We start from the raw sequence: 19,095 nt of genomic DNA on the forward strand, positions 1-19,095 counted from the left end.
CCAAGCCCCACCTCCACAGCCATGCTTTCCCACTTCCCAGCAGCCAGTGGCTTCTGCAATTACTATATTCTAGTGGAAGGATTCCAATAGTAATTATCGTCTGTATTTATTTGTTTATTTAATGTTCCAAATCTTGTATTGTTTTCTGTCTTTTTCTTTAAGATTTTATTTATTTTTAGAGAGGAGAAGTGGGGGAGAAAGAGAGAGAGAGAAACATCAATGTGTGGTTGCCTCTTGAGGCACCCCTACCCTGGCCCACAACCCAGCCATGTGTCCTGAATGGGAATTGAACCCATGACACTTTGGTTCACAGGCCAGCACTTAATACACTGGGCTACACCAGCCAGGGCAGTTTTCTAGATTTCTTATCATACTAAATATATGCTATCATGTGGTATTCAGCCATATATGTTAAGTATGTATGTATATATTTTATTTATGATTTTTCTTCTCCATTCTGATAAGCTCCAGAGGGCCAGTCTCATCCTTTGACTTGCTGACATCTCCATTAAGCACCATGTTTTAAACCTAGTTCAACTTCAAGTGTTTGGTTCTGAGAACACCCAAGTACAGAGGAACAGCTGGCTTTTCTTTTGGGAGCTGACATTTCTTTTTTCTCTCAACTATTATATATCCAAATTTAGCTGTAAAATTATAAGCGTAGAATGCTGAAAACATCTTTTACTTGAAAATGTAATAGCTAATAAACTATAATTAGGCTTAAGGATTAGCGGTGTAGACCTACCACATTTCAAGAAAATATAGAAGTGGTAGTATAGAGAATGACACTTTATTTTTTACTGTGCAGATACAGAATAATTTATTTGCTTTTGCCTCACCAATGGTTAAATTGTGCTTTCTATATTGACAGTGATGTTCCTGCAGGCCTCTCATTCCTAACCACAAAGCCCCTATCGGGAAAGCTACACATCTGAATTGTTACTTGAAGATTTGCTCTCAAGACATTAAGATTATTAATTTGTTTTGCTATTATAGGATGTTTGCTATTATAGGATAGAGAATGCTCTGCATATCTATCTTTGCAATGTTGTTACTGAAAGACAGTATCTCATAGGTCCTTGACTAAATTTTCTTGGATGTAGTACTAAGAACCAAAATCTAAAAAATATGAGATACAGATCCATGTGAGGAGACTTTTTATTGAACACCAAAAATAGGAAACCAAGAATACTTTCTACACAGTGTCCAGGCAACTGCCATTTCACAACTGCACTAAAGAACTCATCTTGACTTAACATACAAGATGGGGCAAACGTAGGTTCAAAATTAAACCTACGTTTGCCCCACCCTGTATTCGGATGTTTGAACGGTTGATAACCTGATTTGAACATTTTGCAAGTACTCCTGCATCTTTTCAAGTGAGCACAGCACACAACTGTATCCTATGTTCAGGCCCTTAGAGCCACCTGGCTCACCCTCTCACTGAAGAGCTGGAGGTGAAGCCCAGGTTACAAGACTCAAAAACGATCAAGAATCAGAACTGCCATATAGATTATAAACCTAGGATGCCTTCCCATTTTGTTTACATGTAGCAAAACTAGAGATTGAGGATCAGTTGACCTCTCCTGGTTTTCATTTTCCACAGCCTAGTTTAACAAACGATAACATCAAGGAACAGCCTGAAATACTTCAACCCGGAGCATTAACCGTTTAGGCTTTTAAAGCTGAAAAAGCGAAAGGGAGCTTCTGCAACCTAAGCAGCGTCATAAGCAGCACTAAACTAACATACACCCGCCATTAAGTCCCAAATGCAATCGCCTACACTGAGAAAACAGTGCCCAGGTCCTTCAAAACCCGTATGGGTGGCCCTAAAAAGGGCCTTTGGAATTGCCGTACGCTAAAGAGCCTGTAGCAACGGCCTAACCTCCGAAGCCATACAGGGTGCGTCCCTGTCGCTTCAGGGCGTACACCACGTCCATGGCAGTGACGGTCTTGCGCTTGGCGTGCTCCGTGTAGGTGACCGCGTCCCGGATCACGTTCTCCAGGAACACCTTCAGCACGCCCCGGGTCTCCTCGTAAATGAGCCCCGAGATGCGCTTCACTCCCCCTCGCCGAGCAAGACGGCGGATGGCGGGCTTGGTGATACCCTGAATATTATCTCGCAAGACTTTGCGATGACGCTTGGCGCCACCCTTGCCCAAGCCTTTACCTCCCTTGCCTCTCCCAGACATGATAACCACAACCTGGAAACAAAAGTGTCAATGCCCGGGTCCCTGGCTCTGCCCCTGATATACGAGATCATCGGACCAGATTGAAAACCTCAAGCACATGGGCGGGAAGCGATCGAAATCGTCCCCGCCCAGCCGCAGTTTCTCATTTCGTTGCTCACGTGTCCTATTCCTTCCCCATCCCGCACACCGCCCTCTAGCGGACTCTGTCTGCCACAGCCAGGTTACAAGCCGAGGCCTCCGGATTCCGCAGTGTTTTCCTTCGGTTCTCGCCACCTGGATGCTCCCGGGAGACGTTAAATTAAGGCGAAGAGGAAAGGTCTTTCTCGGAGAGACAAGAACAAACAGTCCAGACAAGGAAAGGAAACGAGAACGCCAGCGCCAAGTCTAACCCCAAGAGGATCCCAGGCTTCAGACTGGCGACAGGAAAGGGCTACGAGCAGTTGTGGTCATTAGACTGACAGACGGACTAGAGGATCTCCAGAGCGGCACCTGGGATGTCCGGGAAGGGAGGAGAGAGAGGGAGGGAGGTCGCCCTGACGTTCGAGTCTAGTCTCTATTGTGGCTTGGGATCTCACCTCACCCGGGGGAAATGAGATCCTAGGAAAACCGGTCACATTATATTGCCAAACCTTCTCGTGGAGGTCAGTGAATCCACTGCGCTGTCGTCCAAACTTCTGGTGACAGAAGAATAGATAAAGAAGATTCAACGATATTCTGTAACTCGAGATCTAAAATCGACTCTTTTCAGCCAAGATTTTGTTTTCAAATTGAGGCCCCACACAGAGCCCAAAAGTTTGCTGAAATGGGTTTCGCATGAGGAAGGACACCTGCTCCACGTTGAGTCATTACCAGAAACTGCCCTGTGAAATTGGTTGGGACCCTTACTGATACCATGCTCATTACCAGGGCGTTGTGTAGGCAAACCCATGGGAAGATGTGGTTTCTCCATTATAAAAAAGTACAGTTTCTCTAAGAAAGGATTATTTTACTTCACTTATTTACTTATTCACTTAAACATCTTACATGCCTTCTTTCATCTCTCCTTTGGCTCTAAATACCTTCTGTATGCCAATGTATAGTAATGAATTTCAAATCTATTTTTATGCAGACTTCTAGGCTTCAGATCTGTACATCCATCCCAGTGGTTGCTCTTCACTCATTCTAAACTCAAAACTCAAACTCTCCAAAAATCAAAGTTTAAAATGAAAATCTCTAAGGTGCAACTGCCATGGGGGCTGAGAGGATTTGTTCCCTCACCCTTACCCCTTTTCTCTGTTCACTGAATGATACCACTGTGCATCACATGTTTTAAAACAACACCTTGAAATTCTCAGATATTGAAGGGTAGTAGAAGATGCCACCCCAAAATAAGACTAGGGGTTCAGGACATGCCAAACCAAAATGCTGCTTTGGTATATTGATTTTTTTGAGCCATAGGTGCTTAAAAAAACAAATGCCAGGACAGACTTTGAACTTCCCTTATCTGCCTAAAGATAGATCCCCCCTCCCTCAAAACTCAATTGCCTGGGCTGAAGAATTAAACTGTCATAAGACTGATAAAAAGGAATAAAGCATACAAATTTTAATGTTTGTATTTGTACACAGTAGCCTTCAGAAGGAAATTAAGACCTGAAGAGCCCATTGGGTCCCAAAGTGTGTACATCCCTTTTAAAACAAAACCATGATTCTGAGGCTGGGGCTGGGACAGCCAGTAGTGGGACAACAATTAGGATACATCTGGGGGGAAGTCATGGAAGATATGGGTTATTTTAGTACTATTCATTCCCAAGTATCCTTGGTTGGGGAGAGAAGGTTGTGGGGGGTCTCCGCCTGCAGGAGCTCCACCCGTAGGGCCTCCCCCCACCGGCCACCATGGATGAGAATAAGTCTACCAAGACATGATCTGCTTGGGGAGGAAAGATGGCCAATCTCTCAAAGGAGAAGGGCCAGGAGCCTTTTCCTCAATGGCCTTTTATTGGGTTCATTTGCACAGAATTCAAGGTGTTGGTTTGTACAGCTCCATTTTGATGTCAATTCCATGTCTCTGATATAATGAATATTCTTCTCTTCCTGGTACTGAAAGGGTATCTCTCAAGTGGGAAATTTTATGAGTTACTTTTAGATAAAAGGGGCAGGTCAGAGGACCCTTCCTGCACTGGCTGTTTCTCAAGTTCCTTCAGCTCAAAATCAGTTTACCAAAGTGGAATGTTTGGGGGAAGCATGTTCTGCACCCCATGAAACTCGTAGCTGCTATAGGGAAGGTGAAATTGCACTTCTGCTGTTAGGGTTTTTGGCTGGGCCTGAGAATTAAACTGATGGGAGACATTAACATGAGGAAGCACACACATTTAAGCACTGTAAGTTTTACTTGCCACGGAAGCCCTCATAAAGAACTGAAGGATCATAGCCTCGGTTAGAGCTGAACACTTACGTACTGAATTGGACACAGACTAGTCACTTGGGAAAACGTAACATGACAACAGGGTTTGAATTGGCGCATTAACAGTGGGAAAGTGACCAGGAAGGTAAGGGTTAGTTTAACACATTTTGTCTGAGGTTTCTCTTAGCTTTGCACTTGCTGTTTTTCAATTGCCTGTAACTCACAATAATCCTTATGCCCAAATGGCATATTTTAGGCATGTCATATTCTGCCACTGACGGGGTACAGGACATGCTACCTCAAAATATGGCCTATTATAGCATATTAAATATTTGAATATGGCCTTCCATATTTGAATATGGCCTTCCATATTAAATATTTGAATATGGTCTTCCCATGGACTTTCTCCCCTGAAACAGGTCATAAAACCCTCTTATGTGAGATGCTTTCCCTAGATCCAGAGGAAAGGAGCATCCCTATCTTTAAAGGCAAAGGGACACACAGAAGGGTCCTAACAGACCTTGCTGTTCCCCCCAGGTTACTATATGTACCTCATGCTCCGTAACCGGTCTCATTTTTACTCGACTGCCCACGCTTCATTCAACCTTGCATAAAAATACTCAGGTATAAGTTCATTTCTCTGATCTTCATTTCTTTAGGAAGACTTCTGTGTCATGTAACACATATGAAATAAGTTTGTGTGTGTGTTTTTTCCTGTTAATCTGTTTTTTCAGATCCAGCCAGGGACCCCAAGAGGGTGGAGGAAAACTTCACTGTATAGTGCAGGCAGTAGTGTTTTAAGTAAAGCGGAAGTTTTTAATCCAATGAACAGCATGTTAAGGGAATGAACCATCTCAGAATGTGATAATAAAAGAAGCTCAAAATCCTATGGCTTCTCAGTTTGGCCCAGGGCTGCAGGCCACTCAGGGAAGGGTATCCGGCATCTGGTCTCATCTTGGTGGCATCTGAAGCCCTGGGGGTACTTGAATCAAAGATGAAATACAAACTGTCTTCCTGGAACACATATTTTAATTTAGTCCATTACTTTTGTATTGACAACAAACCTATGAACATATAGCACATTAGGAGCCTAATAATTCACCTATAAAATATTTTCTTTTGCCTGCTTATTTCCTAAGGTAAATTTGAAGCTTCTCAGGCCTGTGTTTCCATCCTCGTAGTACTGAATAATAAAATTTCAGTGCCTAATCTTGAAACTACCGATTCTTATTAATTATATCGAAAGAAACTTCAGAAGTATTAGGAAAAAAATTCCCTCCTCCCCACAGCTGCAGCAAAGCAAAGGTTCTTCTGCATTATAAACTTGCTTCTGATAAAGTAGTTATAGAGAAATAGCACTGAAATACCATTATATTTACCAATGTGGAGACTAGGTGAAACTGAACTGACATGGACCTGCATTGTTATTAAAAGTGATTTCTAAGGGAACCATACGTCACAGGTTGTTATATTTTGAAAAGTGTTACCTATGTGACAGTATGGTGAAAAGCTAGGAAAATTCCTGAGTAAGTAGGATAGGGAAACTGAGATGAGAAAATTAGACAAGGCCAAACAGTTTAAGCAACTAATAGCCAGCTGGTGAATTGCAAGACCTTCTGTTGGGAACTGCCTTGCCTGGTTTCAGAAGCTGTAACACCCCCGAAGGCTAAGGCTGAGGGGGTGACCTTGGACCATAAGCCAGCAAGGAGACAAAAGCTTATCTCCCTGGCAGGAGCACCGCTTCTGTGCCTTTTATTTCATCCATAACTGGCCCCCAATGCTTGGTCAGTTAGCCAATGACCAGTAAGATTCCCCAAGGGGGAACGATCTAAGAAAGGCACGATCATGCAGGAGGCCCCAGGGAAGGATTTTGAGGGCTACAGCAAAAGGGGGTGATGTACCCTCGCCCCTCAGCTTTGACAAAGCCTGAGTCCTCATTCTGTCTGTGAGAAAATCTCCTAATCTCTTGGCTGCCTTACTTCCCTTGCTCCACCTAAGCCTGAAACAATGACAGAGGGTGGTGCAGCCCTGTGCTGGAAAGGGTGGGTTCCCTAGGCAATCAGGCCTAAGAAAGAATATGTAAAATCCTGTGAAACCTGCTTTGTTTAGAATGCTCTCAATTAAATGATAAGGGTCCAAACACGAAGTAAGTTTGTTCCTCAAAGTTTTACAGCTCTTTAGCTATCTGACCCTGACTCAAAATAGGCCCTCAGAGTTCTTTATCTGTTGTTTGATCCTTACTTCCTGGCAATGATTAATGAGCTTTACCTGAATTCTGTGCAAACGAACCCAATAAAGGCCATTGAGGAAAAGGCTTCTGACCTTTCTCCTTTGAGAGATCGACCACCTTTCCTCCCCAAGCAGATCATGACTTATTCTCCTCTGTGGCAGCCGGGGTGGGGGGTGGGGGGCGGGGGGCCTGTGGGTGGAACCCCCCCACAACCTTTTCTCCCCGAACCAAGGATACTTGGGAGTGAATGGTTTATATCTCTCCTCCCTAACCAGAGAACACCTAGCTGACATCTCTCTGGTCTGGGAAAAGAGAGAACAGAGACCCAGTTAATGTCACTTGTGCCAGTTAAAACTAAGGACAGATGAAGTCAGGGGAACAAATAACAAAAACACCATTAAAATCCAGACAGACCCAAGATCAAAGTAAAACAGTGTAACAGACCAAAGAATATTCCCACACCCCTGTATGTGCTCATTTTGACACATCAGCATGAAAAATGCACCTGAAAAGCTGATGAATGTTCTGCTGCCAACTTCCCCTACGATTCCCACCCACAGAAAAAAAAAAAGATGCAAAGCCTTCAGGGCAAAGACTCGGGGCGGCTAGCTGTAGAGCACGCCCCTGCCCTGCCCTGTGCATGAACTTTTTAGTTCCTCCTAAACTCCGAGGGTCCCCAGGAGACTTGCAGCCAGGGGATCACCGGGCAGCCACAGCTGGACCTGGGCTTACCCCTGGTCCTGTCTCCGAGCCCCCTGGTTTTCTCTCACTTCCTGGGAGCTAAAAGCAGCCCTGCTGGCTCACCACACCTTTCCTGTAACTCTCCTGGGGAGCCAAAGCAGAGTACCACCTCGGCTCTCTCCTGTTACTTCTTCCACCCTAAGTCCTTCCTTTGTTTTACTGTCCCAGCCTTAATAAATGTACTCTCAGAATCACCCGGACTCCCGTCGTGAAATCTTTCCTACTCAAAGTCACGAACTCACACACTACAGGCCGGCCTGAGGCAGACTGGTTCCAGGCTGGCCCCTGTCTGGGAGCACATATACCTCTTAGAAGCTGACTATTCTGATTGTTGTATTTGATTTATTGCCCTGGAATTAATATTTAAGTTTGCATCTCTTTTCTGAGAAGTAAAAATTCTTATACAATTTCATCATGAAGCCAGAGAAAGAGTCTTGGAATTTTCCTTGCTATGTTCTAAAGGTAAAGTAAATCCTATGATTTTGGATTCTATATGAATACACAGCTTGAGAATTTTTTTTTTCATATAAAGCACATACATCGCCAATAGTGCATACATTTTAAAAAAAGAGCAACCTCCCACCCAAAAAACCCCCCCAGAAAACATCGCAAAGAAATGTGACATTGGGGTGAGCTGCTTTGGGTTGTCATCTAGATGCCATAGTTTTTTTCTGATTGGAATAGTTCAGTGGAAGAAGTTTGAGAAACATTAAGTGATGTGATTACATGACGGGAAAGTTCATCAGAGTTTTAAAAGGTACCCCAAGTCTGAGGAAACTGGAAATCGATTATCATTTTATTCTCTTACTTTAGAATGTTATGCAAGCCTAGTTATTTCTATTTCATGGAATTGTGATTAAATGTGATGGTGTATAGAGAAGAATTTGAAAATACTGATTCGTGCTCTATAGATGTAAGGCATTGTTACAAACCACCACAAGAAGGGGTAACAGCCACTTACATCAGGTGTACTTTTGCAAGACATTTTAAGATCTTTTCTCTAGAATAGGCAATTGCTGCTGCCCCAGGAGCTCTTGGAGATACAAACACACCAAATTGCTACATTGTGTTTAGTGTTCAGGAAATTCCCTCACAATCACTCATTTCACTTTGACTTAAGCAGGAAGATAATCATCCATATTGACATCAAGGTAAGTTGTAGGCTTTTTTGGCTTACTTTTGTTCTCAGGTTTGAGTTTTTACAAGGTTTGGATTCAGTGCTCTTTCAATAAAATAGGCAGCTGTTTCAAAGTTTTATATTTACTACAACTTTAAGCACTGGTAACCTTACCTGAGTGCTGTTTTATGACATGCAATTTTCTGAGCAATACTTCAAAGCATATGAAATAATGACAAGGTCTTTGATCTTCAATTTCCTTGTAGAGAAAGCTTTTAAGCATTAGAAAACGCCTTAGTGAAGGACATATGCTGGCAATTTAGTAATCCATGAATAGTTTGTTTTGAATCTAACTTTTAGTCAGACTGAAGTGTAATTGGACTATTTAGAAACTCTTCACCATTGTAAGAGAGGACTTAATATTTCTGGTTTTATCTTCCTTGATTTAGGTTTCATCTGTAAGACCTACATGGTCATTCAAATGGATTGAGGAGGGAACGGCATTCCAGCGGGAAAAGGCTACAGAAAGGCCGAAGACTCCACTCTGCAAGTTCTACCAGGTCAGCATAGGCCTTGCATGGATTCTGAAGTCAGGTAAATGCAAATTAAACTTTTGGTTCTTTCCATTAACTATTGTTTTTGTTGAACCTGTCATAATGTGCTTAATGCAGTGTCAGGCACTGAGTAACTATTAACCATGGGAAAGGAGTTACAGTAACTCATGGCTGGAAATACAGGCTGCCACCGAGCCCATGTGAGGGCATGCTTGTATTTCTAAGAAACCTGTTAAAATATAAGCTCCAATGTGCAAAACCACTTTGTAGTGTGTTCTTATAAGAATTATACCAGTTTAGCCCTGGCTAGTATAGCTCAGTTAATTGAGTGTGGGCCTGTGCATCAGAGGGTTGCTGGTTTGATTCCCACTCCCGGGACATGCCTGGGTTGCAGGCCAGGTCCCCGTAGGAGACGTGTGAGATGTAACCACACATTGATGTTTCCCTCCCCCTCTTTCTCTTTCCCTTCCATTCTCTAAAAATAAATAAATAAAACCTAAAAAGAAAAAAAAAAAAGAATGACACTAGTTTAAAGGGAAGATCTTTTTATAGAGATTAGTGTAACACTCTTCTATCCCAGTAAGGATTGAATTCTAGCCAATGAGATCACAGTTCTGAAAATTCCTAGTAGCTTTCTGGCCCAATCAAGGCGAGGTTATGTGTATAAATAAGCCTGTCTAAGACACTTAGAATAAAAGCGGCGGCATTATGGCGCGTACTAAGCAGACCGCGCGCAAGTCGACCGGCGGTAAGGCCCCGCGGAAGCAGTTGGCCACCAAAGCGGCTCGCAAGAGCGCGCCGGCCACGGGCGGCGTCAAGAAGCCGCATCGCTACCGCCCGGGCACCGTGGCGCTGCGCGAGATCCGGCGCTATCAGAAGTCGACCGAGCTGCTGATCCGCAAGCTTCCCTTCCAGCGCCTAGTGCGCGAGATCGCGCAGGATTTCAAGACTGACTTGCGATTCCAGAGCTCTGCGGTGATGGCGTTGCAGGAGGCGAGTGAGGCCTATCTGGTGGGGCTCTTTGAAGACACCAACCTGTGCGCCATCCACGCCAAGCGAGTGACCATCATGCCTAAAGATATCCAGCTGGCTCGCCGTATCCGCGGGGAGCGGGCTTAAAGCGTAGTAGTTTAAGCAAACATACAAAGGCTCTTTTCAGAGCCACCCACGGTTTCTTGAAAAGCGCTGTAACGGGTTTTCAGTTACGCCGTATCACATCATACGCCAGTGTTGTGGGTAACGGGATGTTTATCAAAATCCTGATTTGGTTTTACCAGTAACATTTTCAACGGTGCTATCTCAAAATGTTAGCAAAGCAAATATGAATGCAGAAGTTGACACCTTTTGGGAAGCAAAAGTAGTTTCGGGCTGTCCAGGTTTTAAATTGTGGTTTCTGGAGCCACGCTGGGTGTTAGCTTAAGATCTTTGTTTCCCAGGTAGTTCGTTAGGATTTTAACTGATAAGAATGGGGTAACAGACATTGTAATGAGCTCCTAGATGTGTAAAATCCCGAAGACGGGCGTGAGTAGAGACAAGTTACTTAAAAAAATTCTAAGCCTTTTGTTGGTTGCTTAAGAAGTATATAAATCCAATTTTTACTTTAGTATGTTCCTCACTGCAGGACAACATACAGGTGGCGCAAACCAGAAAGGGAGCTTCAGGGAAATAATACCTGGAAGTTCAAAATAAAACGCACAGAGCAAAACTGCAAGAATAAGATACTTAACGTGTCTACCCAGCGCTGTAGATCTTTCATACATTAGTCTACCTGGAAAGTGAAAGCCAACAGCAAACAAGACCCCCAAACTAGAAACTATCACGACATAATTTACCGGTTAGTGTGAAATGGGACATTTTGATTGGTTAACAAGACTTTTGTTTAATGACCATAGAGGGAGAGCGAGCAGTATCTTATTTACATGGGCTCCACCTCTATGACGCCACTGTTGGAAATCAACCAATGAAAACTCTGTACTGTGCGAGTCTTCATTTGCATGTAGGCTCTATAAGAAGCGCGCAGCTAACTCGGCTGTACTCGCGGTTGGTTCTATTGTTGAGTGGTGGTTTACTTCGTGGAAATGCCGGATCCTGCGAAATCTGCTCCTGCTCCTAAGAAGGGCTCTAAAAAAGCTGTTACGAAAGTGCAGAAGAAGGATGGCAAGAAACGCAAGCGCAGCCGAAAGGAGAGCTATTCTGTGTACGTGTACAAAGTGCTGAAACAAGTTCACCCGGATACCGGCATCTCATCTAAGGCCATGGGCATCATGAACTCCTTCGTCAACGACATCTTCGAGCGCATCGCCGGTGAGGCCTCCCGTCTTGCGCATTACAACAAGCGCTCGACCATCACCTCCCGGGAGATCCAGACGGCCGTGCGCCTCCTGCTGCCGGGCGAGCTGGCCAAGCATGCCGTGTCCGAGGGCACCAAAGCGGTCACCAAGTACACCAGCTCGAAGTAATAGTGCACAGGAAGCAACACAACAGCTACTTTTTACCCCAAAGGCTCTTTTCAGAGCCACTTCAATTACAAGAAGTGGCTGTAAACGCTGGTGAGATTGGTAAGCTTTTTAGTTAAGTGGGTTAGGCTCATGGTCAGGGTGTTTCGGTTTAGGGCAAGATTGGGATCGTGATAAAGGCTAGTTGGCTTGTTAAAACCAGGAGTCTGTTACTAAGTAATTCAGTTTAGGTAGGTACTTAACTGGCATTTTAGTAGAAATGCACAGAACCCGGAGTATTGCATTGCCGTTTCGTAGGACACGAGTGGTGAGGGCTCTTGACACTCCCTGCGTCCCTAAGCGTGTTCAAGTGTCCTGGAGCTTTTTCTTAGCGTGTATGGAGACCTCCACTTAACATTATACAAGTCAAACCAATGAGTCCAGACCTAGCCATTTACCCTTCCTTGCTCAGTAACTACCAGGCATTTTGTCCCCCACTCCATGGGCCATCTGGCAATAATCAGAGGCCCACATGCTTGTCATTACTTGCAAAGGATACTAATTACCTGAGTTTAGGGGGTAGAGGTCAAGCATGTTGCTATGGTAAATATCCTGTAATTCCTAGAACGGTCGGTAAACAATCTGGTCCGTAATGTAGCCCCTCCTGTGTAGTGTGAGAAGCCCAAAAACCAAATTCAGAATTTACAGACTTCGATCAAGTCTTCCCTCGCTCCTACCCAACCAATACTGTTGGTGAGAGCTGAGCAGTACGCAGACTTCACATCTCGGCAGGAAAAGAACCACCTTCGTGCTTGTGAGATATTTCCAGGTGCCTCTCCTGAAGTTTCCTGATGAGGTAGAAATGGAGGTCATTTTTAGTGTTCCCAGGTGTTTTGTTTTTCTCAGGCTTTTGGGGGTATGATGTACAAAAGTCCACAGTTAACACGTGGGGTGAGCTTTTAAGTACCTGTCTGTTCAAAACTTGCATAACTCAAGACTAATTCTGACAAAGGCTTGTCGATGTTTTACCAAATCCACCCTCAAGGCAAAGGAAAGTCTTCGTTTCCAATTCACTTGATAGGCCTTGAAATGAGGCCATCCTTGACAAATTTGGAGGAACTTCCATGATGATCTTGTGCTTAAAGTGAATTTTACTAAATTACAACTTAAGAGCTCAAATTTACATCCAGTTAAAAGTTGTATAAATTGGACTGTAATATTTCTTTTCACTGGTAAGCTGGGCTTCTCAGTGAGTCATCTTATGATAGGAAAATTCACTCAAGAAATGAGAGGGCCAAGGTGTTCTATCTTCTATCTACACAAACTAAGAGTTACGTCTGGTCTCACCTAGGATGTTGAAGTCTGGATGCTCTCTTCTTAAGTACTAGTACAGTATTTCTCAGTCTTTTGAAGTGTTAGAGCATTGCCAATCTGCTCACTTAATCAAAAGCTATCATTAATTATCCATTGAGATTAAACCCTAATTCCTTATCCTGAAACTAAAGACCTACCAACTGGCCAAAACTTCAGCTACTCATTTCCACCAGTCCTCCATTTTATACAGTTTAAACATCTCTCTGGGTTTCAATCATACCATTTTTCTGTAATCAGTTGCCCTCCAGACTATTCAAACCCTATCAACCTGCTACATGCTAGTTCTTTAGAATCTTGTTCAAATCTCCCTCTGTAAAGCCTTCCCATCCTGCTCTAGTTCACAGGGAAGTCTGTCCTTTCCTCTTAAGGTTTTGTTCCTTGCACAATGAATTCACGCCCGTGTAGCTTTGTGAACTGTGTAGCCTTGTTCCAGATCTTTTTCATTGTTTTTCTTGTTTGGGTACTTAGAATCTTCCACAGAGCCCATCTCAGTGCCAATTATAAAACAGTTTCTCACTGAAAGTTTGTTGACTGCCCCAGACCATGGATATAGAACCCAAATTGATCTGAGGATGATAGGTTCAAGTATGCCAATAAATCTGCCTATACTGTTCCTTCATTTTTTCTTGCTCCTTTAAGCAGGAACACTCTTCTAAGTGCCTTTAATAATTGACCCAGTTAAAACTCGTGTTAGGGATTTAAAAGTCCTGAGAGAGGCAGATAAAGTAGGGCATTTTATAGCTTCCCTTCAGCCAATGTAGCTTTGTGGCCAAAACATGAGACTAGAATGGAGCTTTTGCAGCCCAGTGTGAAGTGCTGCTTTTCCAATGCTGTAAAGAAGGATGAGGAGGGAGGGGCATTTCAGCAGACAAAAAAGGGGGATGGAATTAAGATGAGGAGCTTTAAATTAGAGGTCCAGAAAGCAAGCAGTGCAAGCGTAGACACTGGTTTGCCTGGTCAGGTCAAATGTCATCCAGGTTGGTAAAGTCATCTTTTCAAGGATTAGTAAATGGTCTGTGGTATGTGTAGAAATCTCTAAAAATGAGTTTAATCTTCTGTGATGACTTTTAGACAAATATTTCATTTTAAAATGGGTACATTTTCTAAGAGTGATCCCAAAGTCATGCAGGCTCTTTAGACAGATCACCTGGTTTGTAGTCTAGCCCGTCTCTGTATCGGTGAGACTAAGGCAGGTTTCTCTCCGTTTGTGTCTTCATCTTTAAATTGGGGGTAATAGTAATGCTTACTCCATAATGCTTTTATGAAAGGTAAATGAATACATATAAAAATGCTTAGACTTGACAATGGACATTTCAAATGTTAGTTGTCAATAGCAGGAAGTCCTGTTGAGCGATAGGCCAGTTTTTGCATCTCTAATGTACCAGTGGTAGTATCTACTGATTTAAGGTCATGCACTAAACACGTGCTGCATTTCTCCCATCTTCCACCTCTAATTTAGAGAAAATTGACCCCCCTCCCAAAAAAAAGTTGGCAGATGGGAGAAAAGTTCAAGAACAATTATTTAAAGATCTTAGAAATTTAAAGTGTGGCTATCGATGCAAAAATTCAACAACAGAATTGAATTCAAACTAGAATAGGAATGGCTACAAGAAAATGCAGAACCTGAAAGATGAAGCCCAGAAATCTTCCCCCAAAGGCCCATAAAAAGATATAAAGATAGAAAATAAGAAAAAAAGTTAAATGGATGGATTCAGATGTTACAGAATTTATCCAATAAGAATGTGAGAAGGAAAGAATAAAAATAATGTAAGAAACAACATTCAGGTCTACCGAACAGTGTTTAAATTGGAGCTATTTAAATTATAAACTTTGTGACTAGTGTCCCCAAAGTTGTGCAGTGGGCAGCCTAAGTGGCCATACAGAAAATTTCTTGCAGAATTTTTTTAAAGACTATTTCACAGAATCTATACACATACATATTTACATACATCTTCAGGCTGTTAGGTCCCATGAAATGCTGAGCATAGAAAGGTGAATTAAAAGGACCTTCACCTAGAGACCTAATGATAAATTTCCTAATGCAAGAGTTAAGGAGATGGCACCCTGAGAAAATTCTTACAAAGAAATAGGAATCAAGTTTATATCAGACTTCTTATTTGGGCAATGCTGTATACATAAGAAGATAATAAAACAGTATTTTTTTTTAATCTAGGGAAAATAATTTAGAAACTAAATTTCTATATCCAATCAAACTGTCATCTAAGTGTGGGTAACTTTTAAGACCCTTCTGAAAGAATTTCTGGAGTTATATTCCAGCAAGAATAAGAAAAAATTCTAAGAGGAAGATACGGGATACCAGAAGCAAAGGTGGTCATGTGTCCAGTGAAATATTTCCTAAATATAAGTAAGTTTAAATTCTAAAAAAATTGTTTCAGTCTTAGAAAAACTGGTCTTTATTCATCTAGCTAATTTTATAATGGAGTAACTTTACTGAGAAATTAGAAATCAGGTGGTAGGAGAAAGATGAATCAGAAAAGGTTCAACTAACAAGATATGATACACATACCAAACTACCTGCAATACAAATTTAAAAAGAAATGTGCCATAAATGACAGATGTAAAGTGTTGTGAGGTCAGATACAGGTACCAGTGCGATAATCAGGGCCATACAGGAAGCACTGATTTATTGAATCTACCAGGTCTGTACTGAAATTTCCTCTCTGTTTTGATTAGTAATTCAAGTTTAGATTTTAGGATTTTTGTTTAGGTAAGCCTGTGATTACAAAATATTTTACATTTATGTTCTCTGCTCCACATTTTACTGTTCTGAAGAAACAAGAGCTCAAAACTATTAGAGTGACTTCAAATACAGACATCTTTTGGTGTGGCTACTCCTCCCCAAAGGGGTATTATTTATTTTTTAAATCCGGAATTCAAATTCCAGGTCATGTTATCATGGGTTGACAAGAGTGAAAAGAAATGAACAAGCTAAGTAAGAGTTACATTATATTCAGGAAGAGGATACAGAGATTATTACTCTAGAAGTTGTTAGAAAAGCATAGGTTTAAATATATATAAACAACATATGAGGTCTGTCCAAAAAATGTCCAGCCATGTAATATGAAAAATAGAGACATTTGTTGAAGATAAAAGAAACACTGTACATAGGACAATGATGCCTCAGCCCCCTTCAAAGTAGGCACCTTGGGACCTCACACAGTTCTCCCAATTGCCATCAGCTGCCCTATGGTATTTTCCTCAATCTCATCGATGGTCTGAAATCTCTTCCCTTTCAAAGGTGACTTTAGCCTTGGCTGGTGTGGCTCAGTGGACTGAGTGCTAGCCTGTGCTAGAAGGTTGTAGGTTCGAATACCAGTCTGGGTACATGCCTGGGTTGTTGGCTAGGTCCCCAGTTGGGAGTGAGAAGGGGCTGATTGATGTTTCTCTCCCTCTCTTTCTCCCTCCTTCCTTCCCCTTTCTCTAAAAATAAATAAATTAAAATCTAAAAAATAAAAAATAAAAAGGTGATTTTAGTGTTGGGAAAAGCCAGAAGTCGCAGGGTGCCAAATCTGGGCTGTAAGGGAGCTGAGTCACCTGGGTGGTTTGATGTTTTGCTAAAAAACTGTGCATAAGACGTGAGGAACAAGTAGGTATGTTGTTGTGATGCAGCTGCCAATCACCAGTTGCCCATAGCTGCGGCCTTCTGAATCATCCAAATAGTTTCTGTAGGGGAATATTCAAGCTTAATGTGAAATTTGATGCAGATTAATTGTGACAGCCACACAGTACCCATGCTCCCTCAAGGGCATCTACTGCCCCCACTGACTAGTACAGTGAAGTTGCCATTATTTACGCATGTGCATTCCAGTGCACTCTCCTTGGGTGCCAGGTTTCATCAATGTCGTGAAAATGGTTCTCACTATATTAACAATGGCTGGACTTTTTCCAGACAGACCTCATATATGTATATGTATAAAAAGCACTAGAAGAGGGATATTTCAATCCCAAAAGCAGCAATCCCAGTATGTGATCATAAATTGTTTGCTCATAACTTAGACATACACCCATGCATATACTCAGATGAATGTGCATACAAAGATTTTTAATAAATTAACAATCAGTGGTTATATGTTAATATAGATATACCTTTCTCAGGGACTGACAGATCAAGTTGACTAAAACTCATTGATGTACAGGATTTGAAGAACACAGTTACCAAGATTAATCATAACTATATTTAAAGTGGAAAAAAGTGCATAATTCTGAAATTCACATGGAATACCGGTAGAAACGAACCATGTGTGAGATGGCAAATGAAAGCTCAACAAGTGCTGAAAAAGCTGAAACCATGCAAGATATATTTACTAATCATAAGGCAGTGAAATAACTGAAAATGCTCTCCTTGATCTATACTATTAAAGAAAAGCACATGGGTTAAAAGGGACATCACAATAAAATTGAACACTTTTTAGAAATAGAGCACCATATATTAAAACCTATGCTAAGAGATCAGAAGAAAACCATAGCTTTAAATTTTACTTATGAGGAAATAGAACTATTAAAAATAGTGTATTAAGCTTTGAACTGAAAAGCTAATAAAGGAGGAAAGAAACAGAAATCAATGGAATAGATTATACTTTCCTACTCCCCTAAAATAGAATGAAGAAATAAAACAAAAATCGCCCTGGCTGGCATAGCTCAGTGGATTGAGCGCAGGCTGGGAACCAAAGTGTGTCCCAGGTTCAATTCCCAGCCAGGGTACATTCCTGGGTTGCAGGCCATAACCCCCAGCAACCGCACATTGATGTTTCTGTTTCTCTCTCTCTCTCTCTCTCTCTCTCTCCCTTCCCTCCCTAAAAATAAATAAATAAAATCTTAAAAAAAAAATTATAAAAAAAATAAAACAAAAATCTGGTTCTTTGAAAGAAAATGAAAGGGTTAATTCTTCAGTAAATTTAGTACTGAAAGAGAAACAGTATGCAACTATCAGCAACATGAGACGTAGGAGATATTAAAATTGGTATGTATATTTTGATAGACATTTTTGCAAATATATACAAATATTTTAAATCATAGGAATGATCAAATTTGCCCTAAGAAAAATAGACTATTTGAATAAAGTATAGCTATAGGAGACACTGAAGATAGGCAAATAGCTACCCTTAAAAAAGCACCAGGCCCAGACAATTTTACCAGACTTTGAGGGGAGAGACAATTTTATATTATGTAAAATTGATGAAGATAATGATAAAAGATTAAAAGCCACCTACTTATATTATGAGGCAATGACACCACGAGATACCAAGTTGTTAACCCCTGCAAGGCAAATAAAAGTGTTTGGTACAAACAAATCATCTGTAAACATTAAATATTATGGAGTCACAACACAAGATTTCGAAGTGGAATGAGATAAATTGGGGTAAGAAACTGCAGCTTAAGGAGCTATTAAGTGTAGGGTAAAGATTTCAATTCCAGTTTATTGTGCCCAAAGCCTAGGAAACTTTAACATGTGATTCAATTAAAGTTAGAAAACGATTATTTTCTAAAGTAAATATGGTACTTAGAAACTTGTTGTAAATACCTATTTCTTCTCTTCAAGGCTTTGTTCTGCCCTTCCAGAAGAAGTCACAGCCAGACTCCACCCGACTGCTGTGTCACTGGGGATCCTGTCAATACCTCCTCCAAGTTAAATTATCTTCTCAGAGAGCACCGCCTGTGGGAAATTTATTTCTCCAGAATGTGTAGACCAATTATTTCTAGTATTTCTTAGAGATATTTTACCTCCAGTAACTCACATAACATGTTTGGGAATCTCTCCCTTTAACATACGGTCCCTCTCCACAATTTGTTTTTTACCCTCTCTAAGGGTTAAGGAGTACTGCGTGCTTAGTGTGATATGGAGATGAGAGGGGAAGGCAGGGAGATGAGCTACTTACCTGTTGGGGATTTTGACCCCATATTTAGAAATGAAGCAAGAAATGAGGACTAAAGGAAGGACAGCAAACAATTGCGTTGGCTTCCATTTTACTGCTAGGGTGCATTAACAAAGAAGTTTGAACCTAAAGAACAACCTTATTATAGAGGCCCAGAGTTTCAGCTTCCAGCATTTTT

At 41.6% G+C, this 19,095-nt stretch overlaps 3 protein-coding genes across 3 annotated transcripts; 2 read left to right on the plus strand and 1 right to left on the minus strand.

The window, feature by feature from the left end:
- Positions 1 to 1,880: 1,880 nt before the first annotated feature.
- On the minus strand, positions 1,881 to 2,198 carry LOC123804384 (histone H4). Its single transcript, XM_045816627.1, has one exon. It carries the CDS (start codon positions 2,190 to 2,192, stop codon positions 1,881 to 1,883), a length of 312 nt encoding a protein of 103 aa, XP_045672583.1. The 5' UTR covers positions 2,193 to 2,198.
- A 7,720-nt stretch (positions 2,199 to 9,918) lies between these two features.
- Positions 9,919 to 10,333, plus strand: LOC123804377 (histone H3). The gene has a single exon (XM_045816621.1). The coding sequence runs from the start codon at positions 9,923 to 9,925 to the stop codon at positions 10,331 to 10,333; it is 411 nt and encodes a 136-aa protein (XP_045672577.1). The 5' UTR covers positions 9,919 to 9,922.
- An 896-nt stretch (positions 10,334 to 11,229) lies between these two features.
- On the plus strand, positions 11,230 to 18,808 carry LOC123804381 (histone H2B type 2-F). Its single transcript, XM_045816624.1, has 2 exons — positions 11,230 to 11,772; positions 18,584 to 18,808. The coding sequence occupies exon 1, from the start codon at positions 11,293 to 11,295 to the stop codon at positions 11,671 to 11,673; it is 381 nt and encodes a 126-aa protein (XP_045672580.1). The 5' UTR covers positions 11,230 to 11,292; the 3' UTR covers positions 11,674 to 11,772; positions 18,584 to 18,808.
- The last annotated feature ends 287 nt before the right edge of the window (positions 18,809 to 19,095 follow it).

The sequence above is a fragment of the Phyllostomus hastatus genome, unplaced genomic scaffold, assembly GCF_019186645.2.
Source record: "Phyllostomus hastatus isolate PE091 unplaced genomic scaffold, TTU_PhHast_1.1 phas_scaffold_216, whole genome shotgun sequence".
Lineage (NCBI taxonomy): Eukaryota > Metazoa > Chordata > Mammalia > Chiroptera > Phyllostomidae > Phyllostomus > Phyllostomus hastatus.

Coding starts and splice junctions, on each gene's coding strand:
- LOC123804384 (XM_045816627.1), bottom strand. CDS start 2,192: ATGTCTGGGAGAGGCAAGGGAGGTAAAGGCTTGGGCAAGGGTGGCGCC.
- LOC123804381 (XM_045816624.1), top strand. CDS start 11,293: ATGCCGGATCCTGCGAAATCTGCTCCTGCTCCTAAGAAGGGCTCTAAA.
- LOC123804377 (XM_045816621.1), top strand. CDS start 9,923: ATGGCGCGTACTAAGCAGACCGCGCGCAAGTCGACCGGCGGTAAGGCC.